Source organism: Halichoerus grypus, chromosome 8 (genome assembly GCF_964656455.1).
Source record: "Halichoerus grypus chromosome 8, mHalGry1.hap1.1, whole genome shotgun sequence".
Taxonomy (NCBI): Eukaryota; Metazoa; Chordata; class Mammalia; order Carnivora; family Phocidae; genus Halichoerus; species Halichoerus grypus.
In genome coordinates, this window is record NC_135719.1 from 125,231,368 (window position 1) to 125,252,050 (window position 20,683).

Below are 20,683 nucleotides of genomic sequence, written 5' to 3' on the forward strand. Positions count from 1 at the left end.
AAGGGATTTAACAAGAGCCAGGCCAGTTGCAGGGGTCAGATCGCCCAAAGGGCAGGCATGGAGGGGACAGGAGCTTTGCCAATGCCAGGGCCCCACGCGAGCCAGAGGAGGTGGGAAAGGCAAAGCCAACATTCGTAAGAGGTTCAGTGATTTTACAAAACATCTTTTACAACCATTATCTTTGAGCTTCACACTCCCTCTGTGTGGTATGCTATGTAGCTGTTAGAATCAGTATTTTCTAGTTAAGAGACATTAAGCAATTTATCCAAGAGTATTCAACTAAGAAGGGGCAAGGTCAGGATTGGAACCCAGATCTTCCAAATTCAAATCTACAACAAAGCCAAAGATAGCTGTGCATATTTATTTGCCGTCGTTAATAAGAATATGATACCCACTTTTTTTTTTTTTTAGGCTTCATGTGTGTCAGACTGTGCAAGCATTTTTCATAAATTCTCTTATTTAATCCTCACCTGCTCTGACCTGAGCTGGGTCTGAAGGGCAAGGTGGTGGGAGGAACCGAAATGGGCAGCAGTTCTCCTGGAGTGCCCACCATAAGCAAAGGCACAAAGGCGGGCATGACCTGGGCTTGTTCATTTCATGCCCGCGACCCAGTGTCTGTGGGGCTCTGGCCCAGTCAGGCGAGGGCCCTGTGATCTCTCACCAGCACACTCTTCTCTCCTACGGAGTGGGCTCTGGCAAAGCTCGGGCTGCAGCAGCTGGAAACAACCCTCAGCCTCTCGCTACCCATCCGGTTGCTTCCCTGCAGACAGAGGCCTGCCAGGGTGAGGTATGTCACTGGGGCTCCCAGCTTCGCAGCCAAGTGATGGGTTTGGTTCCCACCCCGCAGCTTTGAAATTTAACAGTGCTCCTGGCAGCCCACAGGGCCTTGGCCGGCTCCTGCCCTTCAGCGCCTCTTCTTCCCCACCCAGGGCCTAGAGCCCTGGGCAAGTCTCTAAGTCGCCTCCCCCAGCTGATCTGGGTCGGAGAGGGGGGTGGAAAGTGTAAGCTCTGCCCTGGGAGGGCAGCAGAAGCCTCAGGAGGCACAGAACAGTGGGACAGGATGGAGAAGCGCCTGCCAGACTGGCTCCCTGTGGCCCCAGGAGTGAGAGGACCACACAATCTGTCTCGGGGTCGGAAGATGAGCAGAACACTAGCAACTCTCTTCCCAGCGTTCTCTGGATTTGACTCTCCTGTCCTCAAACTCCACCTCCTTCAAGCTCATGGGAGATAAAGTGTCAGGACCAGCTTGACACCTAGACGCATCACTGGACATGTAACCTTGGGCAAGTTACTTCTCTGTGCCTCAGTTTCCTCATCTGTAATGTGGAAATAGTATTTGTCTTTACCTTGTAGATTGATGTGAAGATTAAATGAGTCAACACAGGCAGTTCCTTGAGCAGGGCATGGCGCAGTATTAGATGCTATCATTATTCTAAGAGTTCTGAGATTACTCCCTAAGGCTCCCCAGTATTTTCCCTTGGGGAGTTTCTGTCACTTAAAATGGACTGGCAGGGGCGCCTGGGTGGCTCAGTGGGTTAAGCGTCTGACTCTTGGTTTTGGCTCGGGTCATGATCTCTCAGGGTCTTGAGACTGAGCCTCTGGTTGGGTCTGCACTGAGCACAGAGTCTCCTTAGATTCTCTCTCCCTCTCCTTCTGCCCCTCCCCCGTGCTCTCTCTCTCTCTCAAATAAGTAAATAAATCTTAAAAAACATCAAATGGACTGACATTTCAGGGCAGGCACTAGGGAAAGTTCGATTTTGTCATGGTGACACGTTCGAGGCTGCTGTGGCCGCTAGCTCTGGCTTGTCTCCTTTCCTGCCACCTCCAGGCCCCGGCTGGCCTCGCCTGCCTCTGCTTCAGCCTCCACGCAGCTGCGAGCTGGAGAAGAAGGTTTACTACCTCATTAGCACTTCCTGACTGTTCACTGTGGGCATTAATCACTTCACTTTGCTCCCTCCGGAGTGACTCTGAGCTACCTCTGAAAAGCAGGCCCTGTGATGGCCCGAAGATGTCCCCAGCTGGTCCCAATTCCCGCCCTCCCTTTATCCAAAAAGTGAAACAACTTACTGGTTAGATTTGGGTGATATATATGTACATTAAAAAAAAAAAAAAAAAAGGTCAGATCCTTCATCCTTCTGCAGCACCTGAAATAAAACCTTTAAAGGACTTTTCCCAGAGCCTCCTACCTCCTCCTCTTCCCCATCCCACACCTGCAGACCGGCCCCTCGCCCTCACGCTCGCCACTGCGGTTTGGTACAGGAATCAGGGAGAAGGCAAGGGCCCAAATATGAAGCAGATGTTTGGGACGATGAGTGAGGTTGGGGTGGAGACAATAGGAAGGATGTGGACCTTGCTAGAACTGCTTGTTGCTCTGACCGGCTGCCAAGGCTGAGAAAAATAGAGGGACTGTTCCTGGTTAAATACCCGGGTTTACTCGTGCCAAACTTTCCTGGGCCTCAGTCCTCAGAGTCTCTGGCTCCGCTTCCAGAGTTCTCCATATCCTTGTGCCAACCACTATCTTGGCCCCTTTTACCCACCACGCCAAGCCCCTGAGCCCAGCCTGTGCCCCAAAAGCAGGACTGGAGTTGTGCTTTTTTTCATCCCTGTATAGCTAATCCACAATGGCATTTTTGGAGCCAAAACTCCAGATATGGCCTGACAAAAGAGTTTTAAAGCGCTGCTTCCGGGTATGAGAGGCTGTCTGGAAGCCATGGTTTGGACGCCAAAACAATACAATTTTCAAGGTGTTCGGGGATCAAAAGTCAGAACTGTTGAAACCAGAACCACTGTGAAACAGGCAGATGCACGCACAGCTGCCGTACCCACACCCACCTCCAGACCTCCCCACCCACCTCCGGAGCCTGTCAGGATCCAACGACACGTCTACCTTGACTAGGATGGCAAGTGCCAGATCTATAGGAGAATACCCAAGTTTAGTCCTGGTGCTCTGAGTATTTGAGGAGACATAGGCTTGCATCATCATCAACAAAGTATCAGAGGAGAAATCCCTCCGGGAAAAGAAGACTGAAGGTTTACTAAAGGCAATGGCCATCCAGCTGGGATCCAGCTCAGAAGCTTCAGGGAATCAACGCTACGACTTGTCCAAACCCCAGAGAGGAATAGGCATCAGCTATAGCACACTACAAAGAGATGAGGAAGGACTTCAATTTCCTGGGTGTGATTAACATCAAGGAAAATTGGAGTGAAGCTCAGTGTTTCCACCCATAATGGTCTCAACCAATCAATTTCATGGCTGTTCATGAAACCGATTTGCCTCTTCATGCCTCTGGACTCATTGGAAATGGAGTTACTTTCTTTCCTCGGCCACCTCTGTACGAACCCTTTTGATGGCCGCTAGTGTTGGAGGTACCTCTCTCTCCCTACTCAGGATTTTAATTTCATTCACTGAGCTGCAGGCTACTGGCCAGTCCTCTCACTGCCAAAGTCAACACTTCAGGTCTGCTTTGTTTGGAAGACGAGGTTAAGGGGAGAGTGGGTCCTGAGATCGCAGAGTTCCCTTTCCCAGCCTTTCCTAGGACCTGCTCAGATGATGGCCTATTTATGGGACAGTGGGGGGCTCCTGGTTTGGAATCCATCTTTGCAAAGGTTCTTGCTTCTCTGAAAATAAATTCCCTCCCTTTGTATACATGTTAGGAGCTAGACAAATTTCACTTGCAGCCATTAGTCCTGTACTATGGAAAGTCTCCAAATGCATAAACAGAAATGTTCCCCCCGCCCCCCCCCGCCAATTAAACAAGAATGAGAGAAACTATGGGGATGGGTGGCAATGGGTTTGGGTGCTCAAGCCTTGGGGGAAGGAAACAAAGGGAACTGGTTTTTCATATGTCTGTCTCCCCATACAGGACTGTGAGCTGCTCAGAGGCAGGGATCACATTCTGTCTCGTGTGTCCCTAGCTTGCAGCACAATGCCTGCCTGATACACGGGAAAAGTCTGCTAACGTGCGGAGGTGCGAAGAACAAAAGGGAAAAGGGAGGCCACAAACCCAGTGATGGAACAGAAATATCAGATTTTGGTGTTTGGTTTTTTTGGTGGTGGTTGTGGCAGGGGAGGTACATTTACAGGAAATGAAATGACAACTTGGAGCAGGATTAGACCTAGAGCTTATGAGATCTAGCACAAAATGATGACACACACACAATCTTCCTCTTACACAATAATACAACATTTTGTTTTCAACAGGACATAAAAGCCATCAAAGGCTCTCTAGCTGGCTTGCAAATACTCTGATATCCCCGACTCTGTTAATAGGCAAACAGAGGAATGTCCTGGCAATTCCTTTGAGTGGGAGTTCTGAGGAGAGAGGGAACATTGCTGGTCTGTAGGCGGAGGATGGGAAGATTCCGAAAGATTCCTTCATGTGCAAAATCCATAATGCAGGTGACGTGGGGGGTTGTAGAAATGGGGACCTCATCCCAGAGAGGTAGAGGACCCCCACCCTAGGGAAGATCCTATGTTGAATAATTCCAACAGAATCAGTCTTGTGTGAGGGGTAGGTCTCCCTTTAACTGGCATTCTTGAAAATGTCTGCTTCCTCAGTGAGATAACCACCAGGAATTTGGCCTTTACCAAATGGCGCTGTGTTTCATGTAAGGAAAGTTTAAAGACAAAAGATTTATTTAAATGAGCCTTTTTTCTGCAGAGTTAGTTACCAGAGATAAGCATCAGGGTATTGTGTGGCATGTCTGACCTCATTCTAAATGATTTCATTTGCGTGAGACCTGTGGTTTTTCTACCAAAGTGGGGACATTAAAATTTCAGGATTTTGTTTTTCCCCTCAGTTATATCCTCAAGAATTTCTTGTATTCTTTAGGCAGGTTCATTTAAACTTGGAAGTCACTTCACTCAAGCCATTAGTTGGTATTTTGTGGAACTTTCTACATTCAAAAGATTTTAAAGCTACTATCAAAAGTTACCTTCCTTTCTTTCTCTTTCTTCCTTTCTTTCTTTTCTCTCTCTCTCTTCTTTCTCTCTTTCTTTTTTAAAGTGGGTAACGCCATGCTCTATCAACTGAGCCAGCCAGGCATTCCCCCCAACAGTTATATTTCTTGGAGTAGGGCCTTCTCCCTCCTGTAAATCCCAAATCCTCAAGTGACTGACAGGTGTAAGACAGAGGTGTAAAATGTTCATCTGTCACACAGTGTCACCAAACAAACGTAAGGCAGAGTCAGTGAGCACTGGTGGCCCAGGACCTGGGCTGTTCCTTAGTCTAGGCTAATTTGCCTGAGCCAAACAGCAATGTGAAGAGTTTGGGTCTTGACATGAAACAGACCTGTGTTCAAGTATGGCTCTGCCACTTACCGGCTAAGGAACCTCTGCAGTTACTTATCCTGAGTCTATTGTGTCTTGTGTGGAACGGAGAAAACAAGGCCTACTTTGCAGGGTCATTGCAGTGTAAGATAATATTTATTAAAGCTCATAGCATAAGGGAGGAACTAAAAAAAAAAATGGCAGCTACTATCATGATTTAGTAATTAGATGAGCTAAGGGAAGTCAAGAGTATTAGCTTGCTTATCACTGGGTTGCCTATGCCACATGAAATAAGTTTGAAATACAGTCCCCTCACAGACCTCCTTTGGCCTTTAGAGGGTCATATGAAGGAAGGAGAGGAGGTCTCTTCTGACCTGGGGCCTTTCCACAGGTGTTTGGGCTAGATGTCTTGAATACCCATTCTCTCTGGCCTGCCTGAACATGGCAAGCAGGGACAAGAGCCAAGTCACTATCCCATACCAGTCATCCACTCTAACATCCTCCACTGCCCCTAGATCCATACAGCCTCCTGCCATGGAAATTTCCAGGGCCCTAAGCCATGGTCAATATGATAACACACATACTATATATAGGAAAACCTTCCAAGAGCTCTAAGCTATTAGTCAGTTTTCTTATTTAGTTAATTACATCATTTCACAGGTCAGGAAACTAAATACTGAAAGAAGACTGTCCTGCCCAAAGTTGAACCATGGAGTTAAAAATAAAACAGAAATGTTCAGACTCATCAATTCATGGCTCTTTGTCCTTTGAGAGCCCCATTCTGCACACTTGGTGCAAACATGTCTAAGAACAGCTTCTTTGAGAACAGGCCAAGTGACAGATGCTTCTGCTGCAGGGGAGGCTACAGGCCCGGGGGCTCTGGAGTCAGGGACATAGCAAGCAAGTTAGGATGGGCCACCTGGTCAAGCACACTATGATGTTATCTCCTCACCTAGCTCCTTGACTAGTCCAAGACTTACTTCTTCCTAGAGTCATCCCTAAGAGATGAAGTCCTAAGACCTTGCTCACTCAGAAAGTTGCCTGCTTTGCCAGCTGACCCTGGTCGAAAGGCATTCATGGTCACCGAAGATTACAAAGACCATGTTGGTCTGTTAATTGGGTAGCAAGCACACCCAAAGGCTTCATCCTGGATGCAGTATCCATCCATCGTTTCCCTGAAGGCAGGCAACAAAGGGAACTGGAAGGGGAGCCCCACAATGTTCTTGTAAGGTGACAGCTATCATGGTTCTGTGATGTGTTTGATCCCTGCTCCACGACATGCTACCTTGTGTTGAAGAAGCTGCTGCAGCTGGTGGGTTCTACTGACAGCCTGGACAACTTTACCAAAGTTCCTTCTGATGCCCTATCAAAAACCTACAACTATCATTCCTCTGCCATCTGGAAAGAGACTGTGTCCTCCACATCTTCTTACCAGGAATTTATGGACCATCTTGTAAAGACCACACCTGAGCCAGGTCCCTGCTTTGGCTACCACCATATGTTCTTATAGGAGAATTCAAGTGAACTGAACTTGGGGTAGGGGGCGGAGAATATTCACAGCAAGGCACAGCAAGCTCTAGGCGGCACCTCTCTATCGCACACAAACCCAAATCATCACAGTACCCCCTGTGGATTTCTAAATCTACCCCCTGTGCACACCAATCCAAAACAACTAAGCTCTCGGGTAACTTTGGAATGGCATTCTGTTAGATGCTGCACAGACTCAGTCCTCTAACTCAGAAATATTAGCCCATTTCACAACTTTTGAGACAATTTAGCGTGGACTCATTTTCAATACCACACTTACACGATACTCGAGAACCTGCCGCTGAGCACCAAAGAGAATCACGATCATGTTAGACCAGCCCCCTAAACATGTTCAGGGTATAAAAGCAAAGCAGTATTCAATTTAGAATACCTGTGGGAAAGTCTTTGCAGAGAGACCTTATTGTCTTTGAATATGATTCATCAGATTTAGCATCAAGAATCTAAACTAGATCCTTATGGCACAATGATCTCAAACTTCTCTTTAAACTAATTGTGATGTGTAGTTAATTACTATAGAGAAATTGACCTTGGTTAGTATCTTATCAAAAGATCACACGGCCTCTTATTTTTCCCCTCCCCACTGTGACTTTTAGGACAGACTGTTTAAAAAGGGAATCGGCGCAACAATGACCATAAAAATCAAGATAATAGTTACCTCTGGAGGGGTGGGATGAGACTAGCTCTGCAGTGCTGTGACGTTTTATTTCTTGACTTGGGTGGTGGTTACATGTGTGTTTCCTTTATAATTATTTATTAAATTGTACATGCTTGTGGACCTTTTTTTTTTTTGATCTATGTTACATCGCAAAATAAAAGAAAAAAGTAAATTCATTTTTAAGTAAAAGTATTATAGAACACCTAGAGCTGTTCTATTATGCTTGAGGGTCTATGTGAAGCACAAGTAGAGGCCCTGCTTCAAGCCACCTGCCAGAGAATCTCTACTGTGCTCCTACGAGAGAGAAGTGTGGCTGGGCAGAGGTCTGACGGCTCTCTCTGCAGTGGGCCAGAAGTAACAGCTCATGCGAGGCTGACGCTAGTTTTCAGTGTTAATTTGAGAACAATCCTACTGCCGTCTTGAGTCTTAAGAATAACTTTATGATAGGGGGCACCGGGATGGCTCAGTCGGTTAAAGTGTTCAGTTCTTGGTTCTGGCTCAGGTCATGATCTCAGGGTCCTGGGACTGAGTCCCGCATCGGGTTCCCTGCTCAGCGGGGAGTCTGCCTGTCCCTCTCCCTCTGCTCCTCCCCCTGCTCTCGCTCTCAAATAAATAAATATCTTAAAAAAAAAAAAGGAATAACTTTATGATAGGCTGAAATGAATCAGTGATGAATGTTCACGGCCACTCAAAGCCACAACAGCAGCAAGTGTAAAAGACGTAGGACTGTTAACCTAAAAATATGAAGTTAGAGGGACTGAATTTGGGTTTTCTAAGGACATCTCATATCACCGAGGAACTTGAGGAGGTGGGAGTAGAGTGAATGCACTCTGAAACAGTGGTGTTCAAACTAAGATTCCAATTCACCAGGTCTGGGAGATGGGGCAAAAATCAGTATTTTAAAAACAATTCCAAAGGGTATTTTTTTTTTTTTTTTTGACTTTCCAGATTGGGAACCAATGTGTAATGACACCGTGATTACTTTCCCAGCAAAGCCAGGGTCCCTGCTACTTTTCCTTCTAGGTCCCCTTGGTTTTCTCTCTCTACCTTTGGTTGCAAAAGAATTGGTACAGCCTGCCACCCACAAACGTTTGAGAAGCAGTGATTTTGTCTGCCACGCCTAGCTCGCTTGGGAGGAGGAGGTGTGGAAATAAAGGTGACTGTACACAAACCAGAAGTCTACGTACATCAGTGAACAGTGGTTACCTCTGGATGGCAGGTGAATGATTTCTCTTGGGCTCTTTTCATTTCCAAATTTTCTATGCCGAGTTTCTTATATCAAACATTTAAATGAACATTTAAAAGACTCACGAGAACAGACATCCTCTGCTCTTGCCAAACTGGTTTCTTCTTCAGGAGCTGAGCACAAGCCGGTGTCCTGCACCGTGGCCCCACCTGGCATCAGGGACAGCAATGAGGGAAGGGTGAAAGAGCGAGAAGCCCAGGACGGGCCAGGGCTCTGCAGGTACACTCTACCCTGAGCTCATGGCTTCTGAAGGATTTACTTGGGGATATGCAAAAACATTTCTAGATCTTTCTTTTCCTTCCCCGCCTCCAGTCTGAGCCCTGAATCGCCACTTAAAGAAGTCACTTGCTCCTTAGTCCTTTTCAATATTGATTTATTTACTGTACAAAATATTTACACTATCGCTGCAGCGGTCTGGCCCCTTTGCCTGGCCTGACGGATCTGCAGCAGCACTTGGTCTCTAGAAAACATGCTGATGCTCTCCTTGGTGTTCACTCGGTGCTTGCTTGGTCTCCTTCCAAGACACTACAAGGCCAGCCGTTTACATGGCCCCCCAAGTACCTGGGCCACAGGAGCATAAATCAAAGAACTGGCCAAAATAAGAAACGTGAAATTCACAATTGCCCGAGAAGTAACAGGTATTCTTCCTCCTCTCTGACATGTTGTACCTTTTCCCCATACTGGCTGGTAGCACAGCAGGGTTAGAAAAAAAGGTAAAAGAAAAGGCCAAACAGGGCAAAGATCCTTTGGAACAGACTTAGGAGACAGAGTACACTGGAAGAATAGAAAACCACAACAGTACCAAAGGGTTTTTGTTCAACCAAGACCCTGGGGCTGAGGACCACCACAGGGCTGCAAGCTGCCGCAGCCGGGCTGTAGTAACACCCAGGATGCGCCAAAAAGTGCTACGACCAGAGCTGAAAATGACAGATCTCGCCAAGAAAATCAAATCGAGCTCCAGCATTGGTCTCCAGAGGGCCACTGGAGGGGAGAACGCAGAATCCAGAAGAGAAGAGCTGCCAAAGACAGCAGAACCAGCCCCTGAGCCCCCAGCTGGAAACCCCTCTCTAGGCCCGAGGGGCAGCATCATGTTTCCAGGGTGATGATGAAACTTGCCTGTATTTGTCCCATGGGAAAACGCTGGAGCAAGCAGCAGCACCTTGTCCTGGTCCCTGAGGACAGCAGTGACCGTGTGGCATGGAGGACCCTGGCTGGGGGTGTCGAGGCCCTGATGCTGGATCCTGGACCCAAGAACGAGTGAGGTCAGCACCCATGCCAAGAAGGACAAATGACAACCGCAAAGGAGTGACATCAGGCTGCAGCAGGAGCAGCTCAGGAGGGCTGGTTCCTCGTGGTCCCTGGGAACAGGAGGGCTCAAACAGGCTTCCAGGAGGCCGAGGCACGGCCACAAGCCCCGCCTCATCGCCGGACTCTGTGGACTTGCTGGTTTTGGCAGTAAAGATGGCTTGTAATCAGGGTTGAATGCCCCGTTGAGAATGGTAGCTTGCAGCAAAGCCTTCTTAAAAACAGAGATTCGGGAAGTTGATGAGATATTGAGTCTTGAAAATGGCTGCATTCAAATTGTCATGAAAAAGGATGGTGTGACTTACCAAGAGCCAGTGGCAGTTTCTCTTCAGTCACCATGTAACAGTGAACCTACTAGATCGTCCTCCCTCCTCAGGGGCTCTTGCTGGCAGCTTAGAGAGGGAAGGTCAGTGGGCTGCTGGGTGTTTACTGTCGGACCCCGCAGACCTGTGATTCAGCACTTCAGCCACTGATCCCTTTTCCCTTGCCTCAGTGCCGCCAGAGAATACCAAGCAAGGAGAGAGTCAGGGAGTCTTAGCATGCTATTCTTACTACCCCAAACCCTTGCTACAAAATTGTCTTCCGTAGAAAGCTAAAGAATCCCTAGCTCTTAGCAGACTGCATAAGGTGGAGCTAAGCGGCCAGGCCCAGCCACACCTCAGTGTACAGGACAAACTCAGGGACAAACATCAGTAGTCTTCCAGGCCAGCCAGAGGCCTAGACATGCCCTAAAGGAAAATCATTTTCAGCACTGGAAGCTATGGCCCAGCTATCTTTCACATTCTTGGGTCTGTTTTTTCTCACTGGCTCAAACTCAAGAAAAAGCTTAGAGAGTTCTTTATGGATTAATGATCATTTCCAGAAATGCCTTCGGGGAAAAAAGCTCCTTTTCCAGTTCTGACACCACAAAAAAAGATCCTTTTGTGCCATCAGTCCCCCTTCGAGGTAGACCAGTGGTGGACCTGAGGCCGCCATGGTGCAGAGGGACGAAAATGAGGACTGCTCATGTGGGCCACTTGCTATCTGCGCTTCTCCCGGCTCCCGGTGGGAAGGGGCCATTGCCCTGTGCCCAGGAAGGACTCACGTCGCCGAAGGGCAAGTAGTGCGGGCCGCAGAGGGACCTGTCGGGGGCATGGGCACAGGAGGCTGAGCAAGGCGGGCCCCAGCCTGCTAAGGAAGCCGAGCCATTTGTGTAATCTCCCTCAGCTCCTGAGATCTTCTGAGAACCAAGTGAAGTGACAGCAGCGTGGTCCTCTTCTCATGAGTGAGCAGCTCAGACTCCACGCCGTGCCGAAGTGGCCGGTCGGGGAGAGGCGGAGGGGGCAGCGAGGGAGCAACCCGGCTCATAGGCGAGCCAGTCCTCCAGACACGGGGGAGCATGCAGCAGCTTCTGGCCGATGGAGACGCGTTAGGGTCGGTGGTTGTCACGGTGTTAGGTGCACCCAGGTGCTCCAGGAAGCACGGGGGCCCGGGGGGTGGCAGGAGAGTGGTCAGAGCATGCCGAAGCCCTCGCAGCCCTCACTGATGGCCAGCTGCAGCATCCTGTGCACCTCTTCGTACGAGTCATACGTGGGGAGGCACAGCTGGTTAAAACTGAAGGGCAAGGGGAGAAGTGATTAACTCACACCGCCAGAAACCCTGAAGAGGGCTGGAAGAGCCTCCCCCACCAAGAGTGTGCCCTGGGCAGCGTGCGACCTACCACGTGTGCGCAGTCGGGAGCGTGCTGTGGGTCGGAGCGGCAATAATCTGGAACGAGGGACAGAGGGCGGCAAAACCTCCGGGTGGTAGCTGAGAGGAGCCCGTCGTGAACTGTAGCAGCCGAGCCAACTCCTCCTGGGTCAGACTGGACACCACGGTCCAGAACCACCTCATGACCTGGCAGGGAGAGCACAAGGTGGGGGTCACACTCAGTGTGCAGCCTGGCACTGGACCCTGGGGAAAGAGGAGGACACCCGGAAGTGGGGGACACGGGTAGCGACGGTGAGAGCCGACAACTACTCCAGACATTTACCCTGCCACACCAGCAGCGGGGCGGCCTCTGACTGGCTGGTTCTGTTTCTCGGCCTTTCTAATGTACCACTCCTGCGGCAGATGGCACAGCCGCCCTTAGGGACCAGGGCTCCCTTCTGCTTGGACAACCAGCTGTCTTTCCCTCTGTGTACCATTTTTTTCCCCAGTTGAAGTGTCTGCCTCTCTGACTCTAAAGTCCTTCCTTGCCACATGGCACAAACCCAGTGAAAAGAAGTCTGGCCCACTTACCTTTTCTCTGAAATGCCATGAGCCGCCAACAACCACTGCATGGGCTTTGAAGTCAGACACACTGATGTCCCCAGTCCCACACATCAGCAGCTGGAGAAGACAGTCAGGTGTTACTAGGACAGTCGGAGGACAAACACCCAATAAAAGGTCCAAAGAGCCTATGTTAACATGCAAAACATGCAATAAAGGAAACACTAGGAAAAAGACCAGAAGGTGAGATCATACATACTGCCAGAACTCTGCTTTAGGAAAATCAATTATAACAGACCAATGGTTCCTAACCAGTGTGGTTAAAAAAAAAAATCACACAGCTTTTAAAAAAAGGCCTGTGGCCTTACTCTAGACCTGCTGAACCAAAATCTCCAGGAATGGGTTAGGAACTTGTGTATTTTGAAAAAGTTTCCTGTTACCGATGTGCACCTCTAATTTAGAACTACTGCCGTGCGGGGGCGCCTGGGCGGCTCAGTCGGCTACGTGTCTGACTCTTGATTCCAGCTCAGGTCATGACCCTGGGGTCATGGGATCGAGCCCTGTGTCAGGCTCTGCGCTCAGTGGGAAGTCTGCTTCTCTCCCTTTCTTTCCCTCCGCTCGCGCATATGTGCTCTGTCTCTTCTCTAAAATAAATAAATAAATCTTAAAAAACAAAAAACAAAGAACTACTGCTGCAGATTATTTGGAATTGAAACAAAAGACAAATAGAGAACCAAGTATTGACTGAGACTGTTCTGGACATGGCCTAGGAATACCAGGAAGAAAAGGCAGGCCCCTCCCCTTTGATGAAAACCCCCAGCTCCATTTATGAATTTGTCAGATGGCCCTTCCTGTTTCCCAGGATCCATCCTTCTTTTGTGGATTGAACTTTTACCACCTTCTCTTCAGCCCTGCCTCTACTTGGTCAGATAAATTAAAAAGTATACTAAAAAATGAGAAATTAATGCTATCAGAAGCCTGAACCTCTTGCTGATGTCCTAATTTGGTTCCGGATCCAGCAGGTGACTTAGCAGACTACGAGTACTCCTTCAATAGCTCTAAAGAATGATATGTGCTCATCAAGAGACAAGAAAAGCCCAAATTAAGCCTGAGGAGCTTTGGCTCCTTCAAAAAGAACCTGCTAAGCTAATGAGTAAGAGTAGGGTGTGGAACAACTCTAAGAGACTGTGTCCTTTCTTCCTCCTCACTTTTACAAATTGTTACAAAGGTTACGCTTCATGATAAACCGAAATACAGTAGATGTTCCTCAGCCCAAAAAATAACAGCATTAGGTGACAGGTCTATTGGAAACTTAAGGGTGAGAGATGGAGCATTCACTTTGTTTGAATTTCATGTCTGAAGGTACAAACGTGACAAAAATCGCACACGACTTTGATTCTTTTCTCAAGGCCAATTCAGTTAATAAGAATAAACACTGTACAAGACCACCAGAAACTATTTTTTGTTTTCTCATTTCTGAAGAAGAATCTCCTTACAGGAAACAGTTTGCAAAAACACCCTCCTCCTAAAGGCTGTGGCAAGTTGGAACCAATAACTTGTCATGTATGTATCATTTGTGAGCAACAGATCAATGACCGCCTGATTTTATTTTTTGCCCACAACTTCTATTTTGATAATTACAGAATGGTATTCACCATCTTAGGTCCACTTTTCGGTTGTTACAGGGTCTGCAATAAGAATATATTAACTGTATAGTGTTGTAGCAAAAAACTTTGAAATATGTCACATCTTTTGGTTTGTCTCCTTCCCTGGAATGTAGCTCCATGAGGGCAGGGACTCTGTCCTATCCACGGCTAGCTCTCCAGTGCTTCAAACATCCATGTCTCCTGAACAAATAAATTCTATTATTCCCTTAAATCAACTTTAAGTGTCACAGGATTTACAAGGACTGTACACAATACCACGGTTCTTTACTCTTCAACCTGTACCACTAATACTGGATGAATAAATGACTATTAATTATTACTCTTCAAAAATAATTAGTTACTTGGTTTCTAATGTTCACATTCTAATGTTTTGAAAGCTGGAGAAAGGGGCAATGCATGGAAGAGTGACAAAAGTGAAACCAACTCTTGCATGAAGGACTTTCCCACTGCATCTCACAACAGAAGGTGTAAGGAGCTGGTTTCTGTGGGCACACTCACTTACCCGGTCAAGAATGGGGGGGTTCTGTAATTGTAAGCACTTACCTCAAGCTCGTTTTCATCAAAAATAGCCAAAAGGTTCTCAGGGACCAACTCATTCAGGCCTGAAACAAAGTGGCCGAGTTAAAGCCATACCCACACCATGGATTCAGGAGTTTTTAATCTCAAGGCCGAGAGTAGACGGGCTCTCACCTTTTAGGAAGTGTTCCACCTCCTCTTTCACTTGACTGGCCAGACGATATTGGGCCAATAAATTTAAATAGAAGATTTTATTTGCATTGGTGACTGGGGTTTGAGCTCCACCTGTCATGAGTTCTACAACCTGAAAGAAAAGGCAAAAGACAGATGGGGGAGGCTGTGGATGGGAATTGATTAGATGGCCCCTGCCGGTACGTCCTGTAAACCCAGCCACAGTCATGAGTTTCTGCTGCACACTCAACCTCTCGACACATGTGGTTTTACACAGTTACTAAGCTGCAGCGGTCCTACCACTGTGGCCTAACCCACTGGCTCCTAGGGTATCGGAGGGAGTCTTCTCTGACCAGGTCAAACAATGGTGATGCAACAGGACGATGTCATGGTTCCTTGTTAGCAATATGCTGATGTCTCTATGATCCAAAATTAAGCCCCTCATGACCTTTTCTCTTAAACCCCTGAGCTGATTTATCTGACAATAAATAAGGCCAGATAAGTAGTGAAGAAGTCTTTTTAGATTTCAGAAATTCTAAGATGGGAACCACTGTTCATTTATCTTCCCAATGTGTTCCCGGGGGCCACGGGATTATGCATACAATGGTATCAGCGGTCACAATTAGTTGTTGCTATTCTGCTTTCGATGGTGTATTACTGCAACTTTACTGTCATCACCATCTGATACTATTTAACCCCATAACATAAACAGAATCAAATTTGCATCAGAAATGTTTTTGGCTGAGGTGACTGGGTGGCTCAGTCAGTTGAGCGTCTGCCTTTGGCTCAGGTCATGATCCCAGGGTCCTGGGACCGAGCCCCACATCGGGCTCCCTGCTCAGTGGGAAGCCTTCTTCTCCCTCTGCCTGCCTGCCTGTTTGCCTACTTGTGATCTCTCTCTCTCTCTCTGTCAAATAAATAAATAAAATCTTAAAAAAAAGAAATATTTTTGGCCAAAAAAAATTTTTTTAATTAAAAAAAATTTTTTTTAATTAAATTAAAAAAGAAATGTTTTCGGCCAATAATTTTCTAGTAAAAAAGCCGAAAAATACACAGGCACAGCGTTAAAATAGGAGTTACCTATTTCACGACCACTTAAGTTGAGAAAGATACTGCCGTCCCTCCCAAAGCTGCTTGTGCAGGGACACTTGATTTTCACTCAGTTCTTTTTCTACTGGGAAGTAGGAATGGGTGGGCTATATGGGTACATGTGTCTTTTGCTCCATCATATGGGCCAAGATCATCACGTGTGGGATGCAGTGTCCTGATATGGTTGCCACTAGCCTCACATGCCTGTTTACATTTAATGAGAATAAAATAAAGTGAAAAATTCAGTTCCTTGGTGAATAACCAGGCACATTTTGGGTGTTCAAAGACAGCACAGATAAACAACATTTCCATAATTACAGAAAGCTCCATTAGGTAGCCCTGCTCCAGAGGAGGCTGGGAACCATGGGACCCACAGGCTTTGGTTCTCTTTCTCACCTTATCCAATTGACCTGATTTGTTATATTTCTCTTCTGCAAAGACCAGCTCCATCTCACTCATGTCATTGTTGAGGATGAAGCAAACTTTAGATTTGTAGAATTCCGGGTCATCTGTTTCAAAGTACTGAGAAGACAGAAAGAACAGAATGTGATGACTCTTACCCAGAAATGAAATCTGTAACTGTTTGGAACCACTTACCCTTTCAACCTTAAGAATAATGAGCTCAGGGCGGAGGGATTCCAGAATTAATGGCCAGAGTCCTTGGTAAAAAAATGTATACCTAAGACTTTACCTTGTAATGCATACGTAGTCCTATGATTTGGGCCAAAAAAGAGCGGGTGAAGCGAGCTCGGACCAGTTGCTTGTAGGCTCCTCCTAGAGAGGACTCATAGAGACACTTGCCCACCAGCCGCCCTGCAAACTCATACATCTTCAAGCGCAGATGAGCGGGGCGATTAGGGTTGGGATGTACCTGTCAAAGAAAGAGATTAAAAGGCTCTGGGCCATTTTTCTTCAAGCTTAGTTCCGGAAAGACCCTCCCCATCAACTCTATCCCAAGGTAGCAAGAATTTCAGTGTTAGAATCAAAGAGTCATCTAAATGACATTAGTTATTCAGTAGCTACCATGAGTAATTTAGAGTGACTGGAAGATGGAGGGCAAAGAGGGACCTACAGTAAGTAGAAAAATTTCACATTAAATTTGTAGTCCCTGGCTGAGTATGGAAGTTAACCAGTGGATGATGTGATACCTTCACCCTAAACCAGAACTTCTTTCAAACAAAGTCTACTTCTCTACTCCCGATACCTCTGTCTAGTCAAAGATCTAGTACAGAATACAGTGGCTTTAGGTGTGGTTTGAGAAAGTGGCCTAATCATTATAATAATTAGCAGATAGCCACTGCACTATATTTTAGTCAAATACTCATCTATCTGCATTCTCTTATTTTACAGACGAAATAATAAAGGCAAAGAGGAGGGAGGCAATCTACTTTGGGTTCAGATTGTCAGTATCAAAATTAAGAAACAGACACAGGTTGTCAAATTCCCAGGACAGTTTCAGGATCTCAAATCCTTCTTAGACTATCCATTATAACACAACTGACATTTTCCACCCACCCATGAAGAAGTCATAAACTCACTAATGCTTGGTTGTTGTCACTGAATCGGGTGAAGAGCTGATTGGTGGTATCAAATAGTGCTTTGCAGATCAGCTCAAACCATTCCCGGCGAGGCCCTCCCCAGTCCAGAGCTGAAAAGTATAATAAAAATAAAATGTGGGGGTGCTTTGGGTGGCTCAGTTGGTTAAGCATCCAACTCTTGACTTCAGTTCATGTCATGGTCTCAGGGTCATGAGATCGAGCCCCGAACTGGGCTCTGCGCTCAGCAGGGAGTCTGCTTGGGATGCTCTCCCTCTCTCTCCCTCCTCTCTCTGCCCTTCCCCCTGCTGGCACACGCACTCTCTAAATAAATCTTAGAAAAAAAAAAAAAAAGCGATTCTGGCCTACCACCTCTTATCGCTTGTGCTCATCGATTCATCATTCGACACTCTCCACCTTCCTTCCATCCCACATTAGTGTTTCCCCACTCCCCTCACCCACATAAACGGTGGCTTTTTTTTTTTTTTTTGAAATCCCACCCCTTTCTGTAGGATTATAGGATTCAAAATATTCTACTCACTAGGTTAATGCCCCCTAGTATGGAAACACAGGAGATCAGAGGTCCCAGGAAACGGACATTTCTCTTGTTCTACAAGGTTACTTTCCCATCCGGTCCAGACTCTTGGAGCTTACCTGCACCCCCCCCCCCAGTCCCCGTGTCTGCGCTCTACAGCTCCACCAAGCCACCTGGCCTGACAACACCCCCTTTTCTGCTTCAACTCATGACTTCTTTTTCCTTTGGAAAAATACGCTTGGGCAGGGGCAGGGGTAGGGGGGATATTTTTGTGATTTGTGCAGAGCAGGTAAGGAGGAGGGGAGGAGTGGGGAAGAGAGTTAAAGAAAATGAACATAAGCTTTTAAAACTGACCTTCTTCATCTTGGAAAACCACTTCAAAGTTCTTGCTCCAGTCTGAGATGGAGAAATTCCGAGTGGCTTTCAGAGACTGAAAAGCAGTTAAGGGAAGGAAACTGTCAGAAGACCGGCGGACATCTCTTGGGTGTTAGAGATGAAAACACAAGAACATTGCCACTGTCCCTTTAACTGTTAGTACTTGGAGGAGATACAGTACTCATAAACTTTAATCATATCATTTCATATTTAAAATGCACATATCTCCGGAAGAAATTTTAAGATTTTAAAAAACAATTTAATTCATCTTTACACCGTTGCTTTGTTGGGAAGTTGAAGTTTTTTTTTTTTTAAATGTTCATTTTACTAATGAGAAAACTCTTACATAAAGAAATAAAAGGACTCAAATTAGTAAGCTGTCAGCAAGAGAACCAAGGAGTCCTGGTTTTCAGTGAAGTACAGCGTCCACTGGAACTCTGTATCCCCAAGGGTGCGTTCAGACAGGGAGCCATGCCACACGGACAATGTGGCTGAGAAAAGGGGTTTCCAGTCACACCTACCAGAGCCAAACATCACAACACTTTCTGGACAGGGACCAAGGCTTCTCATTCTGGAGGAATGCGAGAGCTCTGCCAGTGTCTGCTCGGCGGAGACAGACACACATCAGGTGTTCCTTTTCCATCAGACCAGAGTGACAACAGAAATCATTTCCTTTTAACCCAACAAGAGCTCTTCTCTTCCAGGGATTCAAGAACAAGAATGCTCTTCGGTAACAACTGCTTCTACCTCCCCCACGGAGAAGCTCCATGAGATGGTTCAGGAACTAGCTCAGTACAGGCTGTAAAGCCAATGTGTCAACTAGTCTCTCCCCTCAGTCATAGGTCTTGAACAAATCCACCCCAAACTTAGTATAATCAGACACAGAGAAGAGCAGTCTTTAATAGATATGTTTAAAGAGAAGAGAAATTTGGGTTTCCTAAGAAAGATGACCTGGAGGATAAAACCAAACACCAAAGACGTTTCTAGTTGCAAAACCCTGACAACTGATGATGGAAATGAAACTTTACGCACCGATTCCAACAAGGTATGTCTGCTGACCTTCAGGGTGACTTTGGAATGTGGTCTTTTCATATGTACCTGCCGAAGCTCTCGTTGGAAGAAGTTCACCTTGTCCTGAAAGGTCTCAGAGCCTCCTGAGGAGTAAAAAGATCCATCATGATGACAGCCTCATTACAAGACATGTGTGCCACCCACCCCGCACCTTCAGACGCCCAGGGTGGCTGGGTTCGCTGCCTTTCCTGTCAGAATCCCTGTCCAATCTTACCTATATTCTTATGGAGGGAGCGGATGAAAGTGGCTGCTAGAATGTTCCTCTCCTTACAGCTAAGCTCCACAGGTGGTTGAATGCCATCATCTACCACCAGCGTGAGGAGCTTATGAACAGGGTCAGGGCCAAGGTATGAAAACTATCAAAGGAAAAAAAAGAAGGCGTTAATCTATAAAACCCTCAAATCCAGCAAAAACTTTCCATATCCCTAACCTTCGGTACCAACCAATAAACAAATTAAGCCTGTCTTCTCTAAGTGAGCATCTCCTAGGAGTATATCGCCTTGTTTTTTTTTTTTAAGATTTTATTTATTTATTTATTTATTTGACAGAGAGAGAGAGACAGAGAGAGCAGGAACACAAGCAGGGGGAGTGGGAGAGGGAGAAGCAGGCTTCCCACGGAGCAGGGAGCCCGATGCGGGGCTCGATCCCAGGACCCTGGGACCATGACCTGAGCCGAAGGCAGACGCTTAACGAATGAGCCACCCAGGCGCCCTCACCTTGTTATTCATCTCAGTGCTCTACAATCCAATTGTACTTTAAATTATTTGAGTCACAGAGACTGGATTTAGTGAGGATCACAGGCAACGCTACAACCCTCCTAACATAAAATGTAAGAAGGATGAAGGCAGTAAAGATATATAAGATACAGGGGTACCTGGTGGCTCAGTCGGTTAAGTGTCTGCCTTGGCTCAGGTCATGATCCCAGGGTCCTGGGATCGAGCTCCAGGTTGGGCTCCCTGCTCAGCGGGGAGCCTGCTTCTCCTTCTGCCCCTCCCCCGGCTCGTACTCTCTTTCTCTCTCTCTCTCAAATAAATAAATAAAATCTTTAAAAAAAAGATATATAAGATACAAATGACTACCTGACAAGGTTGGGCAGACTGGCTGGAGGAAAGCAATTCACTTTTAGATTTCAAAAGCTCAGAGAAGTTAAAACAAATGTTTTTAATACATGAGAATGCTCATTCTAAAAGAGTTTACTTCAGCACACTGGGAAACCAAGTTTGGGCCAGAACTGCCAACGCCCTCTCCATTAACTTAGTCTCAGTGGCAAAAGATAACTGTTGAAGAATTCTGACTTGCTACTAACTCCTGTTTCTGTAGGCATGTGTCCTTCTAGAACTTCTATATTCTTCATGCCATGTTGTGAGGAGAAAAGGACCCTCTCTTGATTGGGCAATGAATCCTGTGTGCACAATAAGAACTTCCAGAAACACCAAAAGCCCTTCTAGGAAAAAAGAAAAGGCGGAAACATT

The 20,683-nt window shown here is 46.6% G+C and overlaps 1 protein-coding gene across 4 annotated transcripts in view; it reads right to left on the reverse strand.

The window, feature by feature from the left end:
* Positions 1-9,074: 9,074 nt before the first annotated feature.
* The window catches only part of AREL1 (apoptosis resistant E3 ubiquitin protein ligase 1), a 41,420-nt gene continuing 29,811 nt past the window's right edge, over positions 9,075-20,683 (reverse strand). For all 4 annotated transcript variants that reach the window (XM_078053960.1, XM_036114447.2, XM_036114446.2 and 1 more), the window contains 11 exons: positions 19,426-19,567; positions 19,173-19,294; positions 18,120-18,195; positions 17,234-17,343; positions 16,387-16,566; positions 16,092-16,217; positions 14,610-14,739; positions 14,463-14,521; positions 12,283-12,372; positions 11,723-11,898; positions 9,075-11,616 (listed from right to left, as the gene is read on the reverse strand). In XM_078053960.1, the coding sequence (XP_077910086.1) occupies positions 11,514-11,616; positions 11,723-11,898; positions 12,283-12,372; positions 14,463-14,521; positions 14,610-14,739; positions 16,092-16,217; positions 16,387-16,566; positions 17,234-17,343; positions 18,120-18,195; positions 19,173-19,294; positions 19,426-19,567 (1,314 nt within the window). In that variant the 3' untranslated portion in view covers positions 9,075-11,513. The remainder of the gene's footprint in view (positions 11,617-11,722; positions 11,899-12,282; positions 12,373-14,462; positions 14,522-14,609; positions 14,740-16,091; positions 16,218-16,386; positions 16,567-17,233; positions 17,344-18,119; positions 18,196-19,172; positions 19,295-19,425; positions 19,568-20,683) is intronic.